This window comes from Dermacentor silvarum, chromosome 6, assembly GCF_013339745.2.
Source record: "Dermacentor silvarum isolate Dsil-2018 chromosome 6, BIME_Dsil_1.4, whole genome shotgun sequence".
Classification (NCBI taxonomy): Eukaryota; Metazoa; Arthropoda; class Arachnida; order Ixodida; family Ixodidae; genus Dermacentor; species Dermacentor silvarum.
In genome coordinates this window covers 83,019,406-83,041,362 of record NC_051159.1, presented here as the reverse complement: position 1 = coordinate 83,041,362, position 21,957 = coordinate 83,019,406, and the positions used below count along the sequence as shown (strand labels likewise).

The following is a 21,957-nucleotide window of genomic DNA, read 5'->3' as shown; positions in this document are numbered from 1 at the left end:
AAAAAAAAAAACGAATGCATGCCTTTTATTGCCCCAAGGCTAAAATCGCCCCAGACACGTCCGAAATTGCTCTGAAGACCTGCCAGTACACTTATTATGCATATTGTAGCTCATGCTGTGATAGGAGACTGCAGGTGGACGCGTGTACAATTAAGGAATATATACCGTGTGTGACAGTACACGCCAACACAGCAAATACACGCTGAAACTGACATGACGAGCGCTTTATTATTTAAGTTGACGTGTTTTACTGTCAAGAGCAGCATAAATATTTCTAAAGGTCTTGCACTCGGTTCTTGCTCGTTCCGTGCGACAATCGGAAGTACTTGACTGATTTATATCCAGTTCCAGCTTTGCGCTATTGGCTAGTTGCTCATAGCACTTCCGGGCAACGAGCAACGAATTCTATATCTCCAGAACCGAGTGATCGAGAAACAAGAACGAGCTCTCTGTTCGTGCGACGGCCCGTTTGGTAGCTTGAAGACTTCGCTCGTCGCCATCGCGCACAAAATCGCTCTCATGCTGCTTGGGCTTAATGCCGTTTCGGACCTGCGGTCATGGCAAAAAAGTCCGGAAAATCGGATGACAAAAGTTTTGCTTCCAAAATTTCAAGCATTTTTATACATTGACACTCTGGGGTACGGCTATGGCATTACCGCGAAGACGTCCGAATTATCAGGCATGTCCAAAAAATCGGGCATCCAGAAAATCCGTCGTTGACTGTATACAGAAAAACAACATCCAATTTGAGAGGCTTCCTCTCAGTTTCAGCATTAAAAATAGGAGTTTTCGATGGCAGATGACTATTTGACGCTTTTACTGTTCCCTAAGCTCTACCAAGACAGACGCTCCTAGCAAAGGGGTTGCTATTGGTGTCATTATAGGGGTCACCATAGGGGTCAAACTGATCAACTGGTCATAACTAGTCAAATTCGAATGATCTGGCGAAGGCCAAATTTAGGATCAATATAACGAAAGTTTGGGCCCATAAAAATGCATGGATGCAGGCTGAGACCTTCGATCGGGATTTAATTAACCAAAAAAATCGAATTAGCCAGAGTTGAACAAAAGTCTACTGTACTAAAATGTTCATATGCCACATTATTGGCTATAAGAATTAAATCTGGCATGTCGGAGGAGTGGAAGAGAAAGGTAGAGAGGTGCACGGGAGTTAGACTGACACGAAGGCTTGCTGTAAGGGCTGCACAGCACAAAGGTCGGTGTGGCGAAGGTGCATGTGGAACACAGACAACTCGCATTTTTTTTCATTTTTTTTTCAGGGATTTTATGTTTTTTCCTTTTGCTGCACACACCCAGTAGTCCGATTTAGCTTTAAAAGTATTGTAGTAAGCGGTTTATTTTACCACAGAATACACAGAAAAGTTCACCCGCAGCTGTTCAATGTTATATCTGATATATTGTTAAAACCGAGATCGTTAAAAGTGGGTTCAAATGTTAATGAAAGGTAGAATTCAAGTACTATATATCTTACATTTAAAGTGTTCGAATGGTTGCAGTGGTTTGATATGAGATGCAAGTTAATTGCTGTATGCAAGTGTATAACCGTCTGCATCACTATATCACTACCTTTTGGAGTGTCTAGAAGTGGGCTGCCCGGAGTTGCAAGGTAGACAAATGCGTCCCAATCACCACTGTTGACAAGAGTGAATTCATGGGTTGACACAGTGCCTGCTGCTAATGGCACGCCCATGTCCACTAGGTGGCGTGCTAGACCCAGGCAGTGCGTGCCACGAAACTCCACCTTCAGCTCGCCACCAAGTGCATACAGTGCCACCTGTAAGAAAAAAATAAAGCAGGACGCAAAAGCTGAAAACAAAAGCAAGGAATTGCTACATGTAGTTGTGTACTGTGCATGTCCAAAAAGCGACCTCAATTGTAACATGCACCTCGATTTTCGTACTTGAAAAAAAAAAAAAAAATGCAGTACTCTGGACTGTTCCCTCACCAGGTTTTCATGTATGAGAGAGCTCCTACAGCTGCAGCAATGTCTGGATTGGATTGAATAACAACAATGTTTAGAGGCCATGACGAAGTTTTGGCTACAGTAGTAGAAAAAGCTTTGAGATCAGTTCTCATTACACTGAGGTCACTGGAGGTGCGATTTGGACATTACCTATTGCAGTTTTGGTGCTGCACTCAATCCTGATGTGCACAGCATATATCCTAATGTGCACAGCATATTTGCATACAGCTTTGTGCTCACCGAGTGTTACATGCACTGATGGCATAACTACTGCATCTTTTGGAGTTGAAGCACTGAGTGATGAATTAGAATGTCTCATACCAATGGCATACACTTGCCTACCGTACTTATTCGAATCTACGCCGATAGTTTTTTTCAAATAATCACATACGAAACTCTAGGGTCGGCTTAGATTCGAGGATTTAAAAAAAAAACGCGCCAGTTTTTAACTGAAACTGATAAATACGGTCATAGTTAGCGCCATCTAGAAAAGTTAGTATCGCAGCCGCTACTAGCCGCGCCAGTAGCCAACTGATGTACACGAGCGACGTCGCCATTTTAACCTGCGTCGTATCGGTTGTATTGGTATGGTGCAGCATCGGCGCGTGGTGTGGCGTTAATGTAATGGCACTAAACGAATAATGTATTTACTCGAATCTAACACGCACTTTCAACACGACCCTAAATCTGCGTCGGCATTTCAAAATGGCCGCCTCGCACGCGCGTCGAGCCTAGCTACCGTAGCATGCGGAAGCTTCCTCCGCGTGCTGCAGTACACGTGCTTAGGCAATAGTCCACAGTCTGTCTTCACGCTCTCAGCCAATGCTCTCAGCGTCTGCTCTATCTATCAGCATGAACTACCAAGTTCATCGTGATGCCACATTTAAAAGGAAAGTGATCATCTGTGCGGAGACGGACGGAAATCGGGCCGCATCACGGGCGTTCGGAGAATCCGAAACTTGCGAGCGGGACTGCACAAACAGGAGAGAATTTTCGCCAGCAAAGCAATGCGGAACGGTTTCAGTGGACCGAAGCAGGACGTAATATGCGACGATCCACTCCGGCGATACGATCGCCTCGGCCCTATCTTGAAAGCAATCTGCGACGGGTAAAGTCCGCCGCGCGCCGTGTTTTCGCCGCGTTGAAGCGAGACGCATGCTAACACGAAGGCGCGCTCCGTCTCTAGCGTTCTGACAGTTCGTTTCCGCGGTCAACGAGCGAGATGTGTTCATGTTTGCTTGTGCGCGTGTGACACCGTGCTTGTTAATAGCGGTCTACTAATTTGCTATCGCATTCGAGGCGAAACTGCGACTTTTTTTATTCATCGCAACTTAAGTGCATCGGGAGGAAATCTATTTTTCCAAATGACAGAAAGTTGTACTTCTGTTTGAAAGCATGAGGTGCGCGGTACCTGCAAAGGACTTTTTTTTTTTTCCTCACGGAAAACGGGTGCGCGTTACAATCGAGGAAGCGTGAGAATCGAGTAAATACGGTAGTTGTGCTAGCCGTAGAGGCATCGTCAAACGTTCAAGCCGGTCGGAACTTCGGCATCGGTCTGTCGTTGGAGGGGGCCACGGGAGATGATTTTTGCGTGCGCCGCAACGAGAATGACATTTACCTAGGAACATTGATCGTGCGCTCCTTCCAAAAATTCAGCATCTCTAATGCGCTTCATGGTACTGAATATAGCGCACTGTTTGAAGATGTCAGCAGTAAGGAAGATAGCGACGAGGCTAGCAGCGATGGTGACATAGAATGAGCTCGGCATGTTCGAATTTAATAAATGCTGTTTTATTTTGCGAATGCTGTCCTCGCTTTTTTGTTCAGCCTACATTCGAGGTAAGTTTTTTTTTTTTTCTGACTTCGAACTTTTGGGGGGGTCGGCTTAGAATCGGAGTCGGCCTAGATTCGAGTAAATACGGTATGTGGGACACCACAGTGATGCTCTGAATTCATTTTGATCTGGTGTTTTTTATGTGACCGTAAATCCAGCACAAGCTTTTCTTGCATATTCCAACACAATCTGGTAATTCGACCTGCAACTTTGTCCTATGCAACAGAATGCCATAACCACTGAACCACCATGATGTGCTTGCCTCTCAACATCTATGCTCAAGAAGTTCCTTGTCAGTTGATGCCAAAGGTCCCTTACCCTCATTCTATTTCACTGCACTGAAGTAACAACCATGAAGAGGAACATGCGCAGACTAGAGAGGCCTCCGCCAGCTATAGGTTATGTTGGCGAAATACATTTCTGCCACATACTAGTACAACTCACGTTCTTATTGTCCGTGTAACTACCACTGTGGCTTTTGATGACCAGCCTTGACTCAACAAAGCTTGCTCCTGTCGCCACAAGGCCGCTCCAGTTGGTGCGAGTGACGTCGATGTCGACGCTTGCACCAGCTTCCAAGCACACATGGGATGACGCACACGTCGCATCTCCAGCTTCTGCTACTTTCACCTGGAAAGAACAATGATCACACACAAGGGCAACACTGGAATACGCAATATACAGAAGGGCGTGATGGACAGCTCTAGAACAGCTTTTAGATATTCTCGAAACCCAACCTGCTTTTGTTGTTAGAAAAAGAAAGCAACATACACGAAGTGGGGTAAAGGATACACACAGGAAAAATCTGTAGCAAAGTAACGCTCAGAGACAAAATCTGAGTAACACTGGTTGCAGGGTCAAATAAGACAATTTATTAGGGGTGTGCGAATACCGAATAGTAGATTTCAAATCAAATATCAGAAAGCGACACACTAAGTTTTATGCTTACAAATTTTGTGCAAGAAAAAAAAAAAAAGGAAAGAAACACGGTGCTGTACATGCTCAGGAAGCTAATAACACTGCATAACAAGGATGCTAGCTATCAGTAACATCTATTGTTATTAAAGGGCACACCAGATTAGTACACCAGCACTGATACCAATTCAGCTTGTATACTATTATTTTTTAGTGACATGATGCCTGTTCAATAGACTCAAGTGTTTTCTTTTCCGTTAAAGCTGAAGAAATAGTGAAGTTATGTTGTTCTGAATACCAATGAGGTGTTCAGTTTAATAGTGAGCCATACTTTAATTAAATTCATGGGTTTTACGTGCCAAAACCACGATGTGACTATGGGGCACACCATAGTGGGGGGACTCTGGATTAATTTCGACCTCCAGGGGTTCTTTAACTGCACACCCAATGGTCATACTGTGCTTAATGCAACAATCTTTACTGCTTAGAAAGTATTGCTTTCAAGTTTTCATCCAGAAAACTGACGGGCTTTTCAATCTTTATAGGTGGTTTTTCGCGGGTTATCGTCAGCTCGTTAAGTCCAATCTGCGGTACAGATAAAAGCGAAGACCGTGCATCATGTGATTCAAGATCACTCTGCGTGGTCAGCTTTTTCTCAACCACTCTTTTCAAACAAGGCCTTCTCACCAATTTCAAAGCTGCTGGCGGCTTGCACATGTCATATGCAAAATTCCCATCATCAGCCTATATTTATGTCCACTGCCTGACTAAGGTCTCTCCCTGCGATCTCCAATTACCCCTATCTTGCTCTAGACGATTCCAACTTGCACCCGCAAATTTCCTAACTTCATCACCCCACCTAGTTTTCTGCCGTCCTCGACTGCGCTTCCCTTCTCTTGGTATCCATTCTGTCACTCTAATGGTCCACCGGTTATCCATCCTACGCATTACATGGCCTGCCCAGCTCCATTTTTTCCTCTTAATGCTAACTAGAATATTGGCTATCCCAGTTTGCTCTCTGATCCACACCGCTCTCTTCCCGTCTCTTAATGTTAGGTCTAACATGTTTCGTTCCATCGCTCTGTGCGGTCGATTACCTTATTCTCAAGCAAGATTTCCATAAACGGCTGCTATTGGCCAATAGCTGACATCAATCAAGAAGGGTGTTTGGATTAGTGCATTTGATCAGACTTCTACTGTGTATATTGAATGACGCAGTTTAATAAACAGGCTGAAGTAAGCAAAAATCTGCATTAAGAATTTTTGATAAGAATTACGTACTTCTGAAAAAAAAAAGCCGACTATTTAAAAGTATATTATTATTTTGTTTATCAAGCCGATACTCCTGCAATTAATGTTTTCCGAAGTGTTAAATTATTTCTATAATAGCTACGTGCTTTCGTGGTTTTCTGTCCAACAACTTTGGTCATTAACAAGTCAAGGGTGTTTTTTAGCCAAGCCAAGTACTCGAAAGCAAAACGATGCTCTTTTACGTGATGCGCAGTTCAGCATGTTGCCGTGGCCACACGTATGCTTTTGACTTCCAAAAGCATGTCGTCACTCGAAGACCTGAATGAGCTGGAATGCATGCTCAAAATTTTGTGTGTGTGCAACAGCACTCATGTGCAACGCCATGCATTGAGGGACCCGAGCGCTGCTCGTTAGCATGGACCTTTTTACTTCGCAATACAGTAAAACCTCGGTAATACAACTCTTGTTAATTCAGAAAATCGAATAATTTGGACTCATCCTCTGGTCCCAGCTGGCGTATGCATTATTCAATGCAATCAAACTCACGTTAATTCCGGCGTATTTGGCCGCACATTGGTTAATTCGGACAACTTTCAGAGATGCGAGGAGGAGCGCCGCAAATGTGCAATGCAAAAGAGTAAATACTGCGCTAGCGTCCAACCGAAATGAACGGGTGGAGTCCGCATCGCCACAGTCATCAACGGAAATCGTACGTGAATGACAGCAACGCCGGAACGCTTCGTGCCTATTTGTGCCCTTAAAGCCTTTATTCTTGTGTTTACCGCCACGGATGACACCGCGTTGGCTGCAGGCTTTCACAATTCTGTAGTCGCCATTCATGATAGCGTCGGTGACGGCTGCAGTTTCGATGTTAGCGATCATCTGTTAGCGATCATCTCACTGTTAGATACATGTTAGCGATCATCTCACTGGCGAAAACATAATCGGGATGTGCGCGTGGTAGTGCAAAGCATGTCGCAAATGAAGGCGCATGCCGCAGCCATGCTGCGAAGAAAGTCGCAAGGCCTCGATCAAAGCTGCGAGGGCCAATGAGTCACAAGATGACGAGAATTCCAGCTTCTGCTTTGCTTTTTTGCAAAACAGCAACAGGATTTGCCAATTCATTCACTAAATAAAAGTGTGTTGCCATAGTAGGCATTAGCTTATTGTCTTCTGGATACCCTCGATAATTCGACATTTGGTTAATTCGCACATTTTTTTCAGTCCCGTGAAATCCAAATTAACGAGGTTTTACTGTATGCATACAATAAAGCACGAACGCCTAATAATATATGAACTGCAATTTTAAGCAATAAGTAGGCGGCACCTAATAACAGCCGACTTACATACAGTAATCTCGTACTATCTGACGTACCAAGGCTTCACTGTCAGTTTGTGCCATTTACTGGTTTTTGAGACTTTCTTTGCCAATTACCCACCGTGGTTACTCAGTGGCTATGGTGTTGGGCTGCTGAGCACGAGGTCGCGGGATCGAATCCCGGCCACGGCGGCCGCATTTCGATGGGGGCGAAATGCGAAAACACCCGTGTACTTAGATTTAGGTGCACATTAAAGAATCCCAGCTGGTCGAAATTTCCGGAGTCCCCCACATTCGGCAGTGCCTCATAATCAGATCGGTGGTTTTGGCACGTAAAACTCCGTATTTTTTGTTTTCTTTGCCAATTCAAAAATATGATTCCTACTTAAACCGCAAACAGTGCGCTCAATTCTATCGCTATAGATCATGGCCTTTTCCTTTCCATCAATGTCTCACAACACATTCTGGCCAGTTGCCAGTCCCTTTGAGAAGATGACTATGAATGTAATGAAAGACTTTTGCCAAGCACTTCACTTGAACACCAAGTGCCCGAGATATAAAAGAAAGCCAACTCCAGACCTTATGCACTAATTTCAGAAGCACTTCTGTGCACATCTAGCAAGCAAGCCAATGCGTACTCTGTCAACCTGCGAGATTTAAACTTAGTAGAAATCCTGTGATCGAGGGGGGGGGGGGGGTGTTATTGCATGCATTGTTGAGAACTTTGCCCTGAACACACCTTTTCGGGCAGATGTACGTGCAGTTGCCGATTTCACCTGCTTCAAGAACTATACTGAATGAATGTGCTCAAAGCAAGCATCCCACTAGTATACGGCATCTTGCACTGCATTAAGAAGGCCTTAAGAACGCTTCACCCTGTCCATCAAGACATTGAACCTTTTTTCACAAACAGAACTGATTTTTTGTAAAACATAGAACATTTGTAAAATAGTAGAATCAGCACAAATTCGTAAACTTGATGAAAAAGTTGGGCAAGTAGTCAGGCATGCCGATGCAGCAATATGGTCCATGACCACAGTACAGTCCACATTTCTGCCAGGATGTTTTCTGCCAGGAAATGCCCAGCAGGAATGACAAACCGAATTTGATGAACAGTCAACATCTGCCCTGTATACAAACAATCGTGCAAGCATGTCTCGTGTGCAGCTGCATATACAGTAAAACCTCGTTACTGTAAACACCACATTGACGAACTTTTCAGATTAACGAACTTTTCAGAATGCCCCTGCTGACTTCTTATTGACCCTTTTTGCGGAGCAGTTCTACAGAAACGAGATGGTGCTTTCGGCGGCGCGCCATACGTTGCCTCAGCGACCGCGCACGAATACAAAACCATTGCCGCTTCTACCCCGATTCTGTGTGATCAGCTGTCGGAAATGCAACTGAGTTTTCGCTAACGCACTGTGCTCCAATCATGCTGGATTGAATCATGTGTGCAGTAGTTGGCTGCAAAAATAGTGACTGGCATATTAAGGAATGTAATGAATAGATGTGGCCAAGTTCGCGAACCACTGCTGCAACGGTTCGTACGTGTTTCCGGCACTTAGAGATGTACGGCTTTCCTCGAGGATAGAGAAATTTGCTCACCCGCCCGCGTTGTATCGTTAACCTTCAAAAGAAGGGCTTCAGCCCCAGCATACGTCAGCAAAAGTGAGTACCGCTCGTTAAACAATGATAAAGGGAGTAGCGCCGCTTCCTGTCATAGTAAGCTTCGCGCACGTTATCTATACACATCTGTCTCAAATTAGGTTTCGCGCACAGTATCTGCACAAAACTACCTCAACTAACACGGACATTGACAGCCATTCTTTTACCTATGTGTCAAGAATAAGTGAATGGGCGCATTCTTGAATATACGCGCACTATATACGCACAATTAATGACTGTACTACTCCAATAGCGCACGAATGGTCGAAACTTAATGTCTCGTGACGGTCCACAAGAGTGAGCGAGTTACTAGTGATATGTCTTTGCTACAAGGTATTACAATGTACAGAACAGCTACGTTTCAAGCCTTGTGCGCAGCAAGAACAAATCTAACGGAACTGAGCACACCCACAAGCGATTAGGCAAAAAATTATCAGATAGTGACCGCACCGAAGACCCTTACCGAGTCAGAAACGGGACAAGCCGCCTGCTTCAAAATATATGCCAAATAAAAAAACAGAGCAAAACACGGTAATCTTGATTCAATTCATGAGCGGAAAATTTGGATAGCTTGGACTAAGTGTTTAGCCCCGCTTTTAGAACAAGCACCACATATACACCTCCCGCGCCGTTTGGGCATAGCTTAATCAGCTCCGAAAACGCTTTTGCATGTTCTCTGAAGCTGTGGCCAAAGCTTTGCGTCGTCCACCCAGTCACTGTCTACAATATCTCCCGAAACAGAGGTTTGCTAAGCCGCACCAGCGTCATACACATCCATTGTAAACACGGAGGCAGTTGAGGCAAGCAATGGACGCGTCACCACGTGATCGAACATGGCAGCGCCCACGGGATCGCCGCGAAAAGGGTCGACATAGTTCCGAAGTACAATATTTCAGTACCGAACTTCAGAATACCGAACTTTTCAGAATGACAATCGTTATTCAATTTCAGTGACATGTTAATAAAATAATATTCCAAAATGTGGGGATTTCTTAGTTTTCCATTATCCTTCATGGCAGCCGAAACAGTAGGCTGGCAGATAAGGCGCAAAAAAAAAAGGACTCCACGGCGCATGGGCTGGGAAAACCTGAGACAGTGCACGATAAAAAAAATTAAAACTAACACAGGAGATTTTTTTTTTCTATTGTGAACGCGACGACACATCCGGTTTTGCGAGCACATGCTCCACGCAGAGAAGTGTCACCTAGCAATGAGGAAGCTTCTCTTCCTTCTTTAGCCCTTTTTTCTGTGCACACCGCTTTCTTTCACGCTTATTTCTGCGGTCGTACTATATATAGCTACGCTCGTGGAGAAATGTAACCTCCGTACTCGCGGGGATGCCGCACTTTGCACTTTCTGGACGTTGTCGTTGACACATGCTTGAGCTTCGGAATAGTTCGGGTGTTCGTCTAGAGTGAGACATTTGCGGTGTCCACAGCAAGGAATGTGAAAAACAAACTACAAGAAAGATTGCACTTTGAAGTCAACATGGAGCTACCTTTTTGTCGGTAGTTTTCTCAGCGTCTGTTTTGCATGTGTCACTTTTATACCGTGCTTCGATGGTGCATGGCAGCGGAATCTATGGAAAATAGCGACAGTGCAGACCAAGAGCCAACAGCGACGATTTCGTGGATAGCTCAAAGGTGAATTTATGAATTGATGGGTTGAAGGGCAGAATGTTTAATTTTGGTGCTTTCACTATAACGACCTTTCAGAACGAACGATTTACTGCGGTCCCCTGAAGTTCATTGTACCGAGATTTCACTATCTATATTATACTACGTCAGGTTGCATCAAGAAATCCCAACACGGTCAGCTCAGGTAATGAAGAAGTCTGGTAAACTGAAATAAATGCCAAAATTTTAGTTAGCCTGCTATGTTTTCAATGGGTTTTTAAACTGTCATCATGTGGCCTGGACTTGAAGGAAGGCAAGACAAAAGCTTTTTTTCTGCAATCTTGCACCACCCCATCCTTCAGCACCTTTAAAAGCTTCTTGCGAACAGAATTGTAGAATGTGCTCAATTCATAAACTAAAGCAAAACAAACCCTTCTTGTGAGTATGGTAAGCAACCCACCTGGAATAGCTTGTTGTATGGTTTGGAGACTGAAAGCTCCACGTTTACAGGTTCTGGATTTGGGTTCCTAATCTTCAGAGTCTTTGTCCTGCAAGAGAGAAATGATAACAGAAAAGCAGCTCAACTTGCAGCAACTGCCTGTCGTTAGGGGCACCGTATTCTTGGCGGCAACAACATCTACAGCAATAAGATGCCTTTGGCCCTCACCGAAAAAAATTGAACTTTAACATGAAATCCAGAGAACTGGTGATTATAGACATTCATGGAAGACGGCTTCAGTGTGTGCCTCCTCAGTAGTCACACTAGTCAGTCATCACAGCCCACGTCAAGAAGTGGTGGCGTGACTGACCCCGTGTTTTCCAGAGGGACTTACACGAACGTTTCTTTTCACGTCGTATTTGTTGACAGACATGCCACTTGTCACCATTGTGCCAAGTTCATTTAGTGTATTGCCTTCAGTCATGACACGATGCCCACGCACTATGAGAAATGTAGCCCGCTGAACTTGCATAGGCAATTACGATCGGTGACTTTTCTGACGAAGTGTGAACTGAAGAGCCTGTGTCTTGCGAGTGGTGGTGTTGATGTGCAGTGCAATATACCAACAGCACATGGATTGCTATATAATTTTACCTGCATTTCTTTCGCACGAACGCCATGCTTACATAAAAAATGTTTGTTGCATTTATTAACTTTGCATTGCATCTGAATAATTAGTGTTACATATCAAAGCATCTCTTCAACATTTGCACAAACATCCGAGAAAGCGTCAATTAAGAGGAAGCTTTAGCTAGGGAGTTCCTACCTAAACATATGGGGACGGCGAAATCAATTTTTCCGCAGCAACCATTACAGCAATTTTGATAAGGTTTGTGGCATTAAAGAAAGAAGTTATTAGATTAACTGCAGAAAGTGACTTTTCAATTTGTAATAATTTTTTTGAATTTTTGAAAATTGAGAAGTTTAATAAAACTCAATTATCAAGTTTAGAACTTTAAGTCAGCCAAAAGAAATGATAACAATTAAAAAAATTATGGGCTTTTAATAAATAATTATTCAATGGCGCTAAATCAGGCAGAACGATGCATACCCTGGTGGTAAACCGTGCTTCAATACGTGCCAAAACCACGATCTGATTATGAGGCATGCCGTAGTGGGGGACTGAAAATTTCGACCGCCTGGGGTTCTTTAACGTGCACCTAAATCTAAGTACACGGGTGTTTTCGCATTTCGCCCCCTTCGAAATGCGGCCGCCGTGGCCGAGATTCGATCCCGCGACCTCGTGCTCGGCAGCCCAACACCAGTGCCACTGAGCAACCACGGTGAGTAACGATATCACAATTCTGCATACCTTACCTATTAAGACATCCAAAGCCGACAAAATTGATGTATGTATATATGTGCCACTTCTCAATTACATCACTAATTAGTTAATAGGACATTTTCAAAACTCTCGTAAACACTGTAATAACTTCACCTAAGCTGCAGATGCTGATATCGCATTAGTCTGCTTTAGATGCTGTACAGATGCAGTTTACAGAATTGTGATATCCACTTTTCGTGCAGAGTGCCATATTTGTAAACTTTGTGCTTGTATGTTTTTTAAAACTAATTTTCTGTAACTTTTTATTGTAAAAATCTTAGGTCATAAACAATAATTCTGGCTCCTAGACATACTAAAATTTAACCTCTCTCGAATGCAATAAATTTCACTCACATCGGTCCAGCGGCTGCCTCATGAAGACATGTCTGCAATTTGCACGTACAGTAGACTTTCGTTAATTTTCGACTCCTGTTAATTCGATTTTCTGTTAATTCTATCAAGACAGAAGGTCCCGACAGGCGCCCACACATGTCTATGGGCCCAACCTATTGTTATTTCAATCTCGAAATTGGCCTTCGCTGGATAATTCGAACGTCACTGGTCAGCTTCGCCGCAATAGTCATGTATGCGGAGAAGCACATCAAAATTGGAAAGGGGCCACTGTCACGGGACAAAGTACACGTTCCTTAATTGTACTTGCGTGCATGCGCCCTCTCTGATCACAGTACGAGCATCTAGATGCTCAATAAGCATACTGGCAGCAATTCAAAGCTGTTTCTAAAGTCTCTGTGGCGATATGAGCCCATGTTTTGCCCACCATGCCTGTCTCGTATACGAGACTGTTTTTCCTTAAATATGTGCACGTGCATTCACCACACAACGAGAAGCGGAGAAAAACTATTTGTGTTTTGGGAAAGCTAACGAAAAGGAAGGCGGTAAGATGAAAAACTCCGAAAGTGCAGACGTTTACGAGGAGATGCTGCTCGAAAAACAAAAATCTTTCAAAAATAGATTTTTCGTTTTCACTTGTTTTCATAAGTTTAGTATCTCTACTGTTATGAAAATCAAAATCAAACCCGAGACTCAACTGTAAATGGGTTAACATTGTGTTTAAAGAGCACAAGGTGGCCGTTACAAGCCTGAAAGTGTGTAGTCTTATAGCGTCTTGCGGCTGACAGCGTGCGGCTGCTCGCCATTGCGGATTGCATGAGGAGCTCGGCCAAGCCTAATTTTTCCAATAACCATGGTTGCCCGGGCTGCTGCGGTACAAGAAAAAAAAAAAAAAAAGCAGGTGTTAGCTGCATTTTTTTAGTGCTGCGACTTTCAACTATTTTTAACTTTAAACTTTCAAACGTGTTTTTCTCAGTTCTTCATTTTGTAGCATTTTTAGAGTTTGTGCACTAAGATTTGTGCACTTTATGTAGTCTGACCATAATGAAATTTGGCATGCTTATGCTTTAACATGTCCTGAATTCAAAGAAATTTTCAGAGCTTTCCACAAACTTATTCAGTAAGATAACTTCAAAAGTTTCTTCATTGAAAATGGTAAAACAAACTCAGCGTTGGAAGTTCTCTAGACTAAAACACAAATGTTACACAATATTTTTTTTTGCTTTATTGAATTCTATTCATTGGGAGCAATATGAGCTATCTTTCAGTGTTTTTTTTTTTTTGTGCTCACTATTATCTCCTAAGCTTGCACAAAAATGCATTGTTTTTACAAATGCATGGTGTGCAAAAAATTATCCAAATGAGCTATCAAAAAACTAAATGCAGATATGAAAAGATGAGCTCAAGCTCTGTCAATGGTGTACGTTTCATTGAGCTGTCACAAATATTAAAGAAAACGCTTTTCCGAGTAGCATGTCCCCTTAAGGCCAACAAAAGAGCGGGGGTCTATGTAAAACTCTGAAGCTCAGCTAGTAAACTTATTAGGTGTCTCGGTGCTCGTACTGTGACTGTAGAGGGAGCATGTGCGTGTGTAAATTAATGAACACGTGCTACATCCCGTAACAGTGGCACCTTTTCCCCTCTTAATATGCTTCCCCCACAACACAGCTGTATAGTGGCAAAGCTAACTTTGTAGGCAAATACTGCCAAATGAATCGACAGCGTGTTTTGTCGCATTTTTTTCTTTCTTTTGTTTAGTTAGACCCGCCGGATAATTCGACCAGTTTCGTTCATCCTGTCAGAGTCGAATTAACAGAAGTCTGAATCTGAATCGAAAAATTGGAGTTGGCCCCGAACTAAATTCTGGGGTCTAAATGCCAAAACCCTCGATTTGATTATGAGGCATGCCATAGTGAATGACTCCAGATTAATTTTGACCACCTGGGGTTCTTAAACGTGCACCCAATGCACGATACAGAGACGTTTTAGCATTTCACCCCCATCCAAATGCGGCCGCCGTGGCCGGAATTCAATCCCCCGCCCTCGGGCTTAGTAGCGCAACACCATAACCACTACGCTACCACAGCGGGTCCCGAACTAAAGCTTCCTACACCAACTCCCACATCTACGAGGGGTCTGCCCAATTTTTTTTCCGAGTCAAGAGGCAGAACAAAGAAAATAGACACACAAAAGCAAGAGAGCGGAAAGAGGGAGGGCAAGAAGGAACTTGTCAAATAGCACAGACGTGAATGCCACTGAACAGATGCCACCTATTGCTGATTTTTGATGGAGTCTAAGCAGCACTTCGTTACAAACCTTTATCAACATTGATAGTAGAATTGAAGCACTCTCCTCATACAACTGCAGTCTTATGTGTGATTACTGTGCATGCACACATTATGTGCCAGCACAATTAGGGGCGAGCTATGTGGCCCACCATGCTGTGTTGAAACATCCCATCACGAGTTCAATGTGCTGCACCTGTGGGCCAGATGCATGCATGCCGCAGCAGCTGAATCGCAGTAAAACCATGCTAAAATGTTTGTTACAGTTGTGGATTGAGCCATAAGACCTAAGGTCACTAAAGAAGCTTTCTTAATATAGTAGTTAGAACCCCTTGTGCGATATCTTACATTCTGTACTTTGAGTTGCACTCTCACTACCACCTACCGTAATCAAGATGTTGGCTTTACTGCAGAACTTGGTTGTTTTGTGGCTGAGTTCACATTGCATTTTTAAACACGAGATGTGAGAAAGAAAGATTGCATAGTAGCAAGTATGGTAATTCGTTCAGGTAAGGTAACACGCAAAAAGAAATTGCAAATGAGCTTAATCTGTGGTGTGTCTTACTCAGATGCCAAGTTGTGGATTTGTGCCCACAACAGAACTTTGCGGTTGCTCTCCAAGGTCAAAAACGTCTTGCAGTCACTGGCCTGGCTGCGCTTTGAAGCACCAGACAATGCTGTGGCACCCGATGCAGTGTGTTGCTCATAGGAGCCAACCAATCTGACAAGGGTCACTTTGAAGCCCTGTGGCATGACAGTGGCTTCCAGGATGCTGCAAGCAATGGGAGATTCGGCTTTGAATGTGAAACGCAACATAATGCTTTAGATCAGTAGAAGGGTTAAAGGTGATCCACATTAGTACATCTTGATATTAATGTGATGAGATTAGAAAAATTACAGGTTTAGGATGAAGTCAGCTGATGACGGAGTGTGTATTCTGGAACGAGCCAACGTGAAACAGCTTGTTCTAGAATACAGGAATGTACAAATTGTAGAATATAGACACATATCAAAACAAATGGCTGCATGGCACTGGGAATAGAATAAATGGCCAGATAGAAAGGCACAGTATACACCATTTGAAGCGGACACGAAGGGTCCATTGAAATCTGTTTATCTTATAACTTAAGGACACATACTGTGGACTTCTGATGATTTCCACAATACAATCATTCAACAGAATACTTATCAGGTAACTCTGTTTATCACAGAACACCCAGCGCAAACACTTATGCACAATGCTCTTGAAGTGGTGTCAAGTTCAGTAAGAACAGTGTAGTGGCCACAGAAGTTTTTAGTGCAAGTAGACAGTTGCACCATTTCACTTTCTCTTCACAGAAACATTAAAACAGTGCAGTGCCGTCACGTTCCCATTTGCATCCGCACTTTCCATCTCATCATTTTTGAAGGCAGCACTAAAGTAAAGCGAAGACCTGCTAATTTTGCACCCCGAGGTAGTAGTAAAGCTTTCTCTATTTTTTCTTGCCTCATAATGATGAGACAACAATTGAAATTGTGCCAACGATCACTATAGAAAATGAGGGGGCACTTTTCAGCTAAATGTTTAGGAAAAGCTTCACCTATAATCTGGTTTTGACAGTAGTAGTGCTCGACCCAAAGTCGCTTCATGCGTGCATCTGTCTGTACAGCCCATGCATATGATCTCACACCCGACCTCTGATGTCTAGAGGAACCAATGTACCAAGGGCGAACTTCCCACGACTGCAACAACTTGCTGCTCACCAGGCCCATCAGCTAGGCATAACCAACATCCTTTCGTTGAGTTAGCAACCAAACTTGCAGTTTGGTGCCAAGTCAATGAAATGGTCTTAGCTGCAATCGTACAACCTAAAATATTGCCTCTACAACAAATGTGAGGGCATGAGTAGCAACTTTGTTTCGATGGCTATGCTTGTGGCATCGTGGACGTGAATCAGTTTGATAAATCGGGCAACACACCGTGTGGCATCCGATTTATTTGGTTGCCATTATACATACATTGGTTCAACTTAGTAAGTCGCAATGCCGCGACAGTCAGATTACAGTAGCCGACGGATTTTTCGGACTCCGAAAATTTGGACTTGTTGAATATTCCGGACTTCATAGATGTACCGACAGGATTCCCATAGTGCTAATGCATTTTCGCGACCGATTTTTCGGACGAATCTAGGTGCCAATGTCAGATTTTCCGGACTAAATGGCTCGCTCCGAGCCACGCTACCCGATCTTGGAGGCTGCCATGTTGGATTTTCCGCTGGCTTGGCTTCCAGTGCCCCCCTGTATAGCCTTCAAGATTTGTAGACGCACGCTATCCTCTCGTCTCCGAGCCAATGCCCGCTCTTCCTTGGCCGACAAAACGTGCCAAAAAGCGGCACTTGCTTTTTTTTTTTTTGTTCGGTCAGCTCGACACTATCGTCATATCACTTAAGCGGAATCCGGGGGGGGGGGGGGGGGTGTTATTAAGTTTCGGTTGGGCCGTACGCTGTGTGCGGGTGAAAGCTTGCGAGGGTACGCCGGCAACCGCAATTTAATCTCCCGCACGCGAGAGAGGAAGGCGGACAGAGGCGTGCGCGGACTTCGTTCGCTCGCGGAGCACGGGGAGAACGCAGCGGAGACGGTGGGGAGTTGCATTCAGCTCTTGCAGCTCCTGCCAACGGAGCTGCCGCGCAGGCACCGCATCTTGAAAGCGATCAGCTATGTGGCCGAATTGTGCGCCCGCGATCTGCGATGAGTACAAAGGGCGTGCGCCGAGTGCCAGTAGCTTCGTATGCGCCGTTTTTTTTTCGACGTTCGCGTTGAAGCGAGAGAATAGACAGCGCAAAGGTCAATTTGCCCGCGGTCATCGAGCGAGATGTGTTCATGTAACCTGTGCGTGCGTGACACCATTCTAAAGTTAGTAAGCGCATATTTGCAACTTTATACGGCCGATAAAACTAACATCCTTACTTCGTATCGCTGTCCCTTAATTTGCTATCGCAATCGATGCTCCGCCTTTTGGGCGAAACTGCAACATTTTTCTTAAGCCACTCTAAGCCTCAACTTTTTTCTCTTGGGGAGGGGGGGTGAGTTTTTCGGACTGTTCGGTTTTTCGGACTATTTTTCAGTCCCCACGAAGTCCGGAAAATCGGTCGGCTACTGTAATCGAGTAGGTCCGAAAAATCAGGCGTCCAAAACATTCGTCAGCAACTGTAGTTCCACAGGCATGTCGCGAACTGCTGTTAGTGAACTGACTGAACATCACCAGATGAGAATATAGCTTGAATGCGTCATCTAGACTGACTCACCCTTCACACCTGGTGTCAGCGGCACGTGTCCCAATTCTTCCAGCAGAATCTGCCACACTTAGAAGCAGCTCCATGTTGGCCACAGCTTGAATCCTGAACCTCTCGGGGCTCACGTGGAAGAGTGGTCCAGCAGACATCTCCAAGTCCAGAGGACACGGGCCACCATTTCTTAGCCAGACACTAGTAGCACGTCCTCTGCCACAACACACTTCCAAGGGCTGCATTCAATGAGCAAAAAGAGCTTGAATGCCCCATTTCCAGTGATCGAGGAAAGCGTGACATGATTCTTCATACATCACCAACATGCTCAATTCAACAGTCAAGTTCTAATGGTATGGGGGTCATGCCACGTGAAACGTCCCAGCCCAAAAAGCGACCATCGTTGATTTTCTTGAAAAAAATTGGGCTAGATGGCTATTGTGTGAATAAGGTTTTACCAAAATATTTTGGTCTAAAAATTTTTTTTGATCACGTGAGTGCTCTTTGAAGTTTCCATGAAGAAGCAATAGTTGGTTGGAGCTAATTTTTTTTATTCAAGTCTGAAACTAGGTGTAATTACAAATTTTATTTTAGAGCATTCTAGAGGCATTCTTTTTTCATATAATGTGATAACTGAATGCATTTTAGAATTTATCGCGTTTATTTGGCTCAGTAAAAAAGCAAGAAATGTTACGTTTTCAGAATTTTTTTCACAAACTGCGCAAATTTTTCAAATATAATATTTTTTCTTCCTTTTTTCATGTTGCTATAGTGTATGCTAAAAATAATTTGAAATTCTTAAGGCATATATTTTTTTATAAAAACACCTCCATAGTTGGCAAAAAGTGGAATTCTTGCGAGATTCATGCCACATTTAAGCCTTAAGGCCCTCCAGATAAAAATATGTCAGATGGCTCAATATGCGCACCGGCCTCTTAGCTTGTGATTTAGAAATTTTTATTCGAGTAAATTTTGTTTGAAGCGAGAAAAAAATTTTTGAAGTCAGCAATCAATATCACCAGTAGGCACTGCGTACGTGCCGCCGCTAGCCTCTTTGTCTGCTAGTAGCAGACGGCGGCTATTATATTGTGACAGAGCGATGAAGAAGACGTTTTGAGAGCACTTGAAGAAGACGAAGCTCGGGACTTCGCGTGCTTACTATGATCTTGTCAGCCGCTGCCGGTCTTGTAAATACACTGTAAATACATTTCTTATTCCTTTTCCCCGTAACATTTTTGGTGGAGGTGCGGGCTCAAGTTCAAGACGGATTTACGCAGCGGGCGCTCCTTGGCTGCATCTACCATGCCAGCTCAAGGCGAGGATGCTTCGGGCTCGTCGACCCCCACGCCAACCGTCATTCTGGCACAACCGCGCGACCCCGGCACCTTTTCCGGCACTGACAACACGGATGTTGAAGACTGGCTTCAACTATATGAGCGGGTGAGCAAGAGCAACCATTGGAACCAGACCGCCATGCTGGCTAATTTGATCTTCTATCTCGCGGGAACGGCACTCGTCTGGTTTCAGACCCACGAAGAGGAACTTACCACCTGGGACATTTGTAAACAGAAGCTCACGGATTTGTTTGGCAAGCCTGTTGGACGTCAGCGCGCCGCTCAAAAAGACCTCACTTCGCGTGTCCAGACGTGCACTGAGTCCTACCTCACATACATCCAGGACGTGCTCGCTCTGTGCCGCAAAGTGGATCCGAGAATGTCCGAAGCTGATAAGGTCGCACATGTCATTAAGGGCATAGCAGATGACGCCTTTCACCTCCTCGTCTTTAAGAATTCTTCTACTGTACAAGCCATCATTACCGAATGCAGGCGGTTTGAAGAAGCCAAGAGCCGCCGCATTGCCCACCCGTTTCCCCGCCTCCCCAACACGGCTGCTACGTCCACCTGCGAAGACCTCCGCAGTCTGCCCACACCCAATCGCTCTGATGACATCGTCCACATCATCCGGCGTGAAATCGAGGCCGCATCTCCTATCCAAACCCCAACCCTTGGCTCCGACAATTGCCAGTCCACCGTTTCCCTGATCCAGACCGTCGTACGCCAGGAATTGGCCAACGTTGGCTTGATGAATGTCTGCTCCGTTAATCGGCCTGACTACGCTTCGTCCGCCTCTGCCATGCGCCCTCGCAACATGAATGCCCCTCCGCGGTATCGCAACCCGACTGAATGGCGCACTCCCGACGACAGGCCAATATGCTTCACTTGTGGCCGTATCGGTCACATTTCACGTCACTGCCGCTCTTCGTGGAATTCGACCCCTTGGCAAAATCTGCCATCCGACCGCCCGCCTCATGCTGCTTCTCGCTTCCCACCGCGCATGCAACCAGTAACTCCTGGCGACTCCTCTCGGCCCGCCCGCTCTAGCCGCTCTCCTTCGCCACATCGCCGCTCCTCCCGCTCGCCCCCATCGCGTCGGTCACCGTCGCCCAGCTCCTTCCGGCGCACGCTTTCGGAAAACTAACAGGTGCAGCACCTAGAGGTGATGCTGCTATACCGCCCCGACGCCAAAATCCTCTTCTGACCCTGCCTACAAATCGGAACCTCATCAAAGTAGTGCTCCGATCCGGCTATGTTCCACAGAGCATATTCGCCTCCCTCACCTTGCCATTACCTACATAGGTGTTTCACCCGTTCCGCCCATTCCAGACAGTGACTACATTGTATCTCCTAATCCGGATGTCCTGCTCTCGCATAACGTCGCATTTCCTCACACCGTCATTACCATTACGGACAACACGTCCTGTCTTCCGCTAGTGAACTTTGGACTTAGTGCACAAGTTCTCCCGCGCGGCATATCACTTGCGCAAATCACGCCGGCCGAAGACTACCAGATTTCGGGTTTAAATGCTGACGACTCCTCGTGTGCAACTCTTGCTGTGCCTCCTGCCCCTTCAGACTTGAATGCCCTAATGAAAATGATCGCGCCCGACCTTCCGCCCCAGTGTGCCAATGAACTACGTTGCCTCCTTGCCTCGTACTGGGACTTATTCGACCTTGGAGACCGTCCTCTCGGACAAACATCTGTTGTGAAACATCGCATTAACACCGGGGATGCGAGCCCAATCCATCGGCGACCCTACCGCGTCTCTCCTACCGAGCGAGACATCATCCAACACGAAGTTGATAAGATGCTTTCTCGTAACATCATTGAACCTTCTTGTAGCCCATGGGCATCCCCTGTTGTCCTAGTTAAGAAAAAGGACAACAGTTGGCGATTTTGCGTAGATTATCGGCACCTAAACAAGGTAACCAAGAAGGACGTCTATCCGCTACCACGCATTGACGATGCCCTTGATTGCCTCCATGGAGCACAATATTTTTCGTCCATAGACCTTCGCTCCGGGTACTGGCAAATTGCCGTCGATGACATGGACCGTGAGAAAACGGCTTTTATTACTCCCGACGGGCTCTATCAGTTCAAAGTCATGCCTTTCGGGTTATGTAATGCCCCAGCCACATTTGAAAGAATGATGGACGCCCTCCTACACGGTTTCAAGTGGTCGATCTGCCTCTGTTACTTGGACGATGTGATCGTTTTTTCTCCCACTTTTGCGACGCACCTCGAACGCCTATCGACGGTCCTATCTGTTTTTCGTCGGGCGGGGCTACAACTCAATTCGTCCAAATGCCAC

At 45.0% G+C, this 21,957-nt stretch overlaps 1 protein-coding gene across 4 annotated transcripts in view; it reads right to left on the bottom strand.

Moving 5' to 3' along the window:
- The window catches only part of LOC119455681 (uncharacterized), a 106,565-nt gene that overhangs the window by 17,400 nt on the left and 67,208 nt on the right, over positions 1-21,957 (bottom strand). For all 4 annotated transcript variants that reach the window (XM_049668945.1, XM_049668947.1, XM_037717107.2 and 1 more), the window contains 5 exons: positions 18,330-18,547; positions 15,611-15,817; positions 11,047-11,134; positions 4,263-4,448; positions 1,588-1,795 (listed from right to left, as the gene is read on the bottom strand). In XM_049668945.1, coding sequence (XP_049524902.1) covers positions 1,588-1,795; positions 4,263-4,448; positions 11,047-11,134; positions 15,611-15,817; positions 18,330-18,547 — 907 coding nt within the window. The remainder of the gene's footprint in view (positions 1-1,587; positions 1,796-4,262; positions 4,449-11,046; positions 11,135-15,610; positions 15,818-18,329; positions 18,548-21,957) is intronic.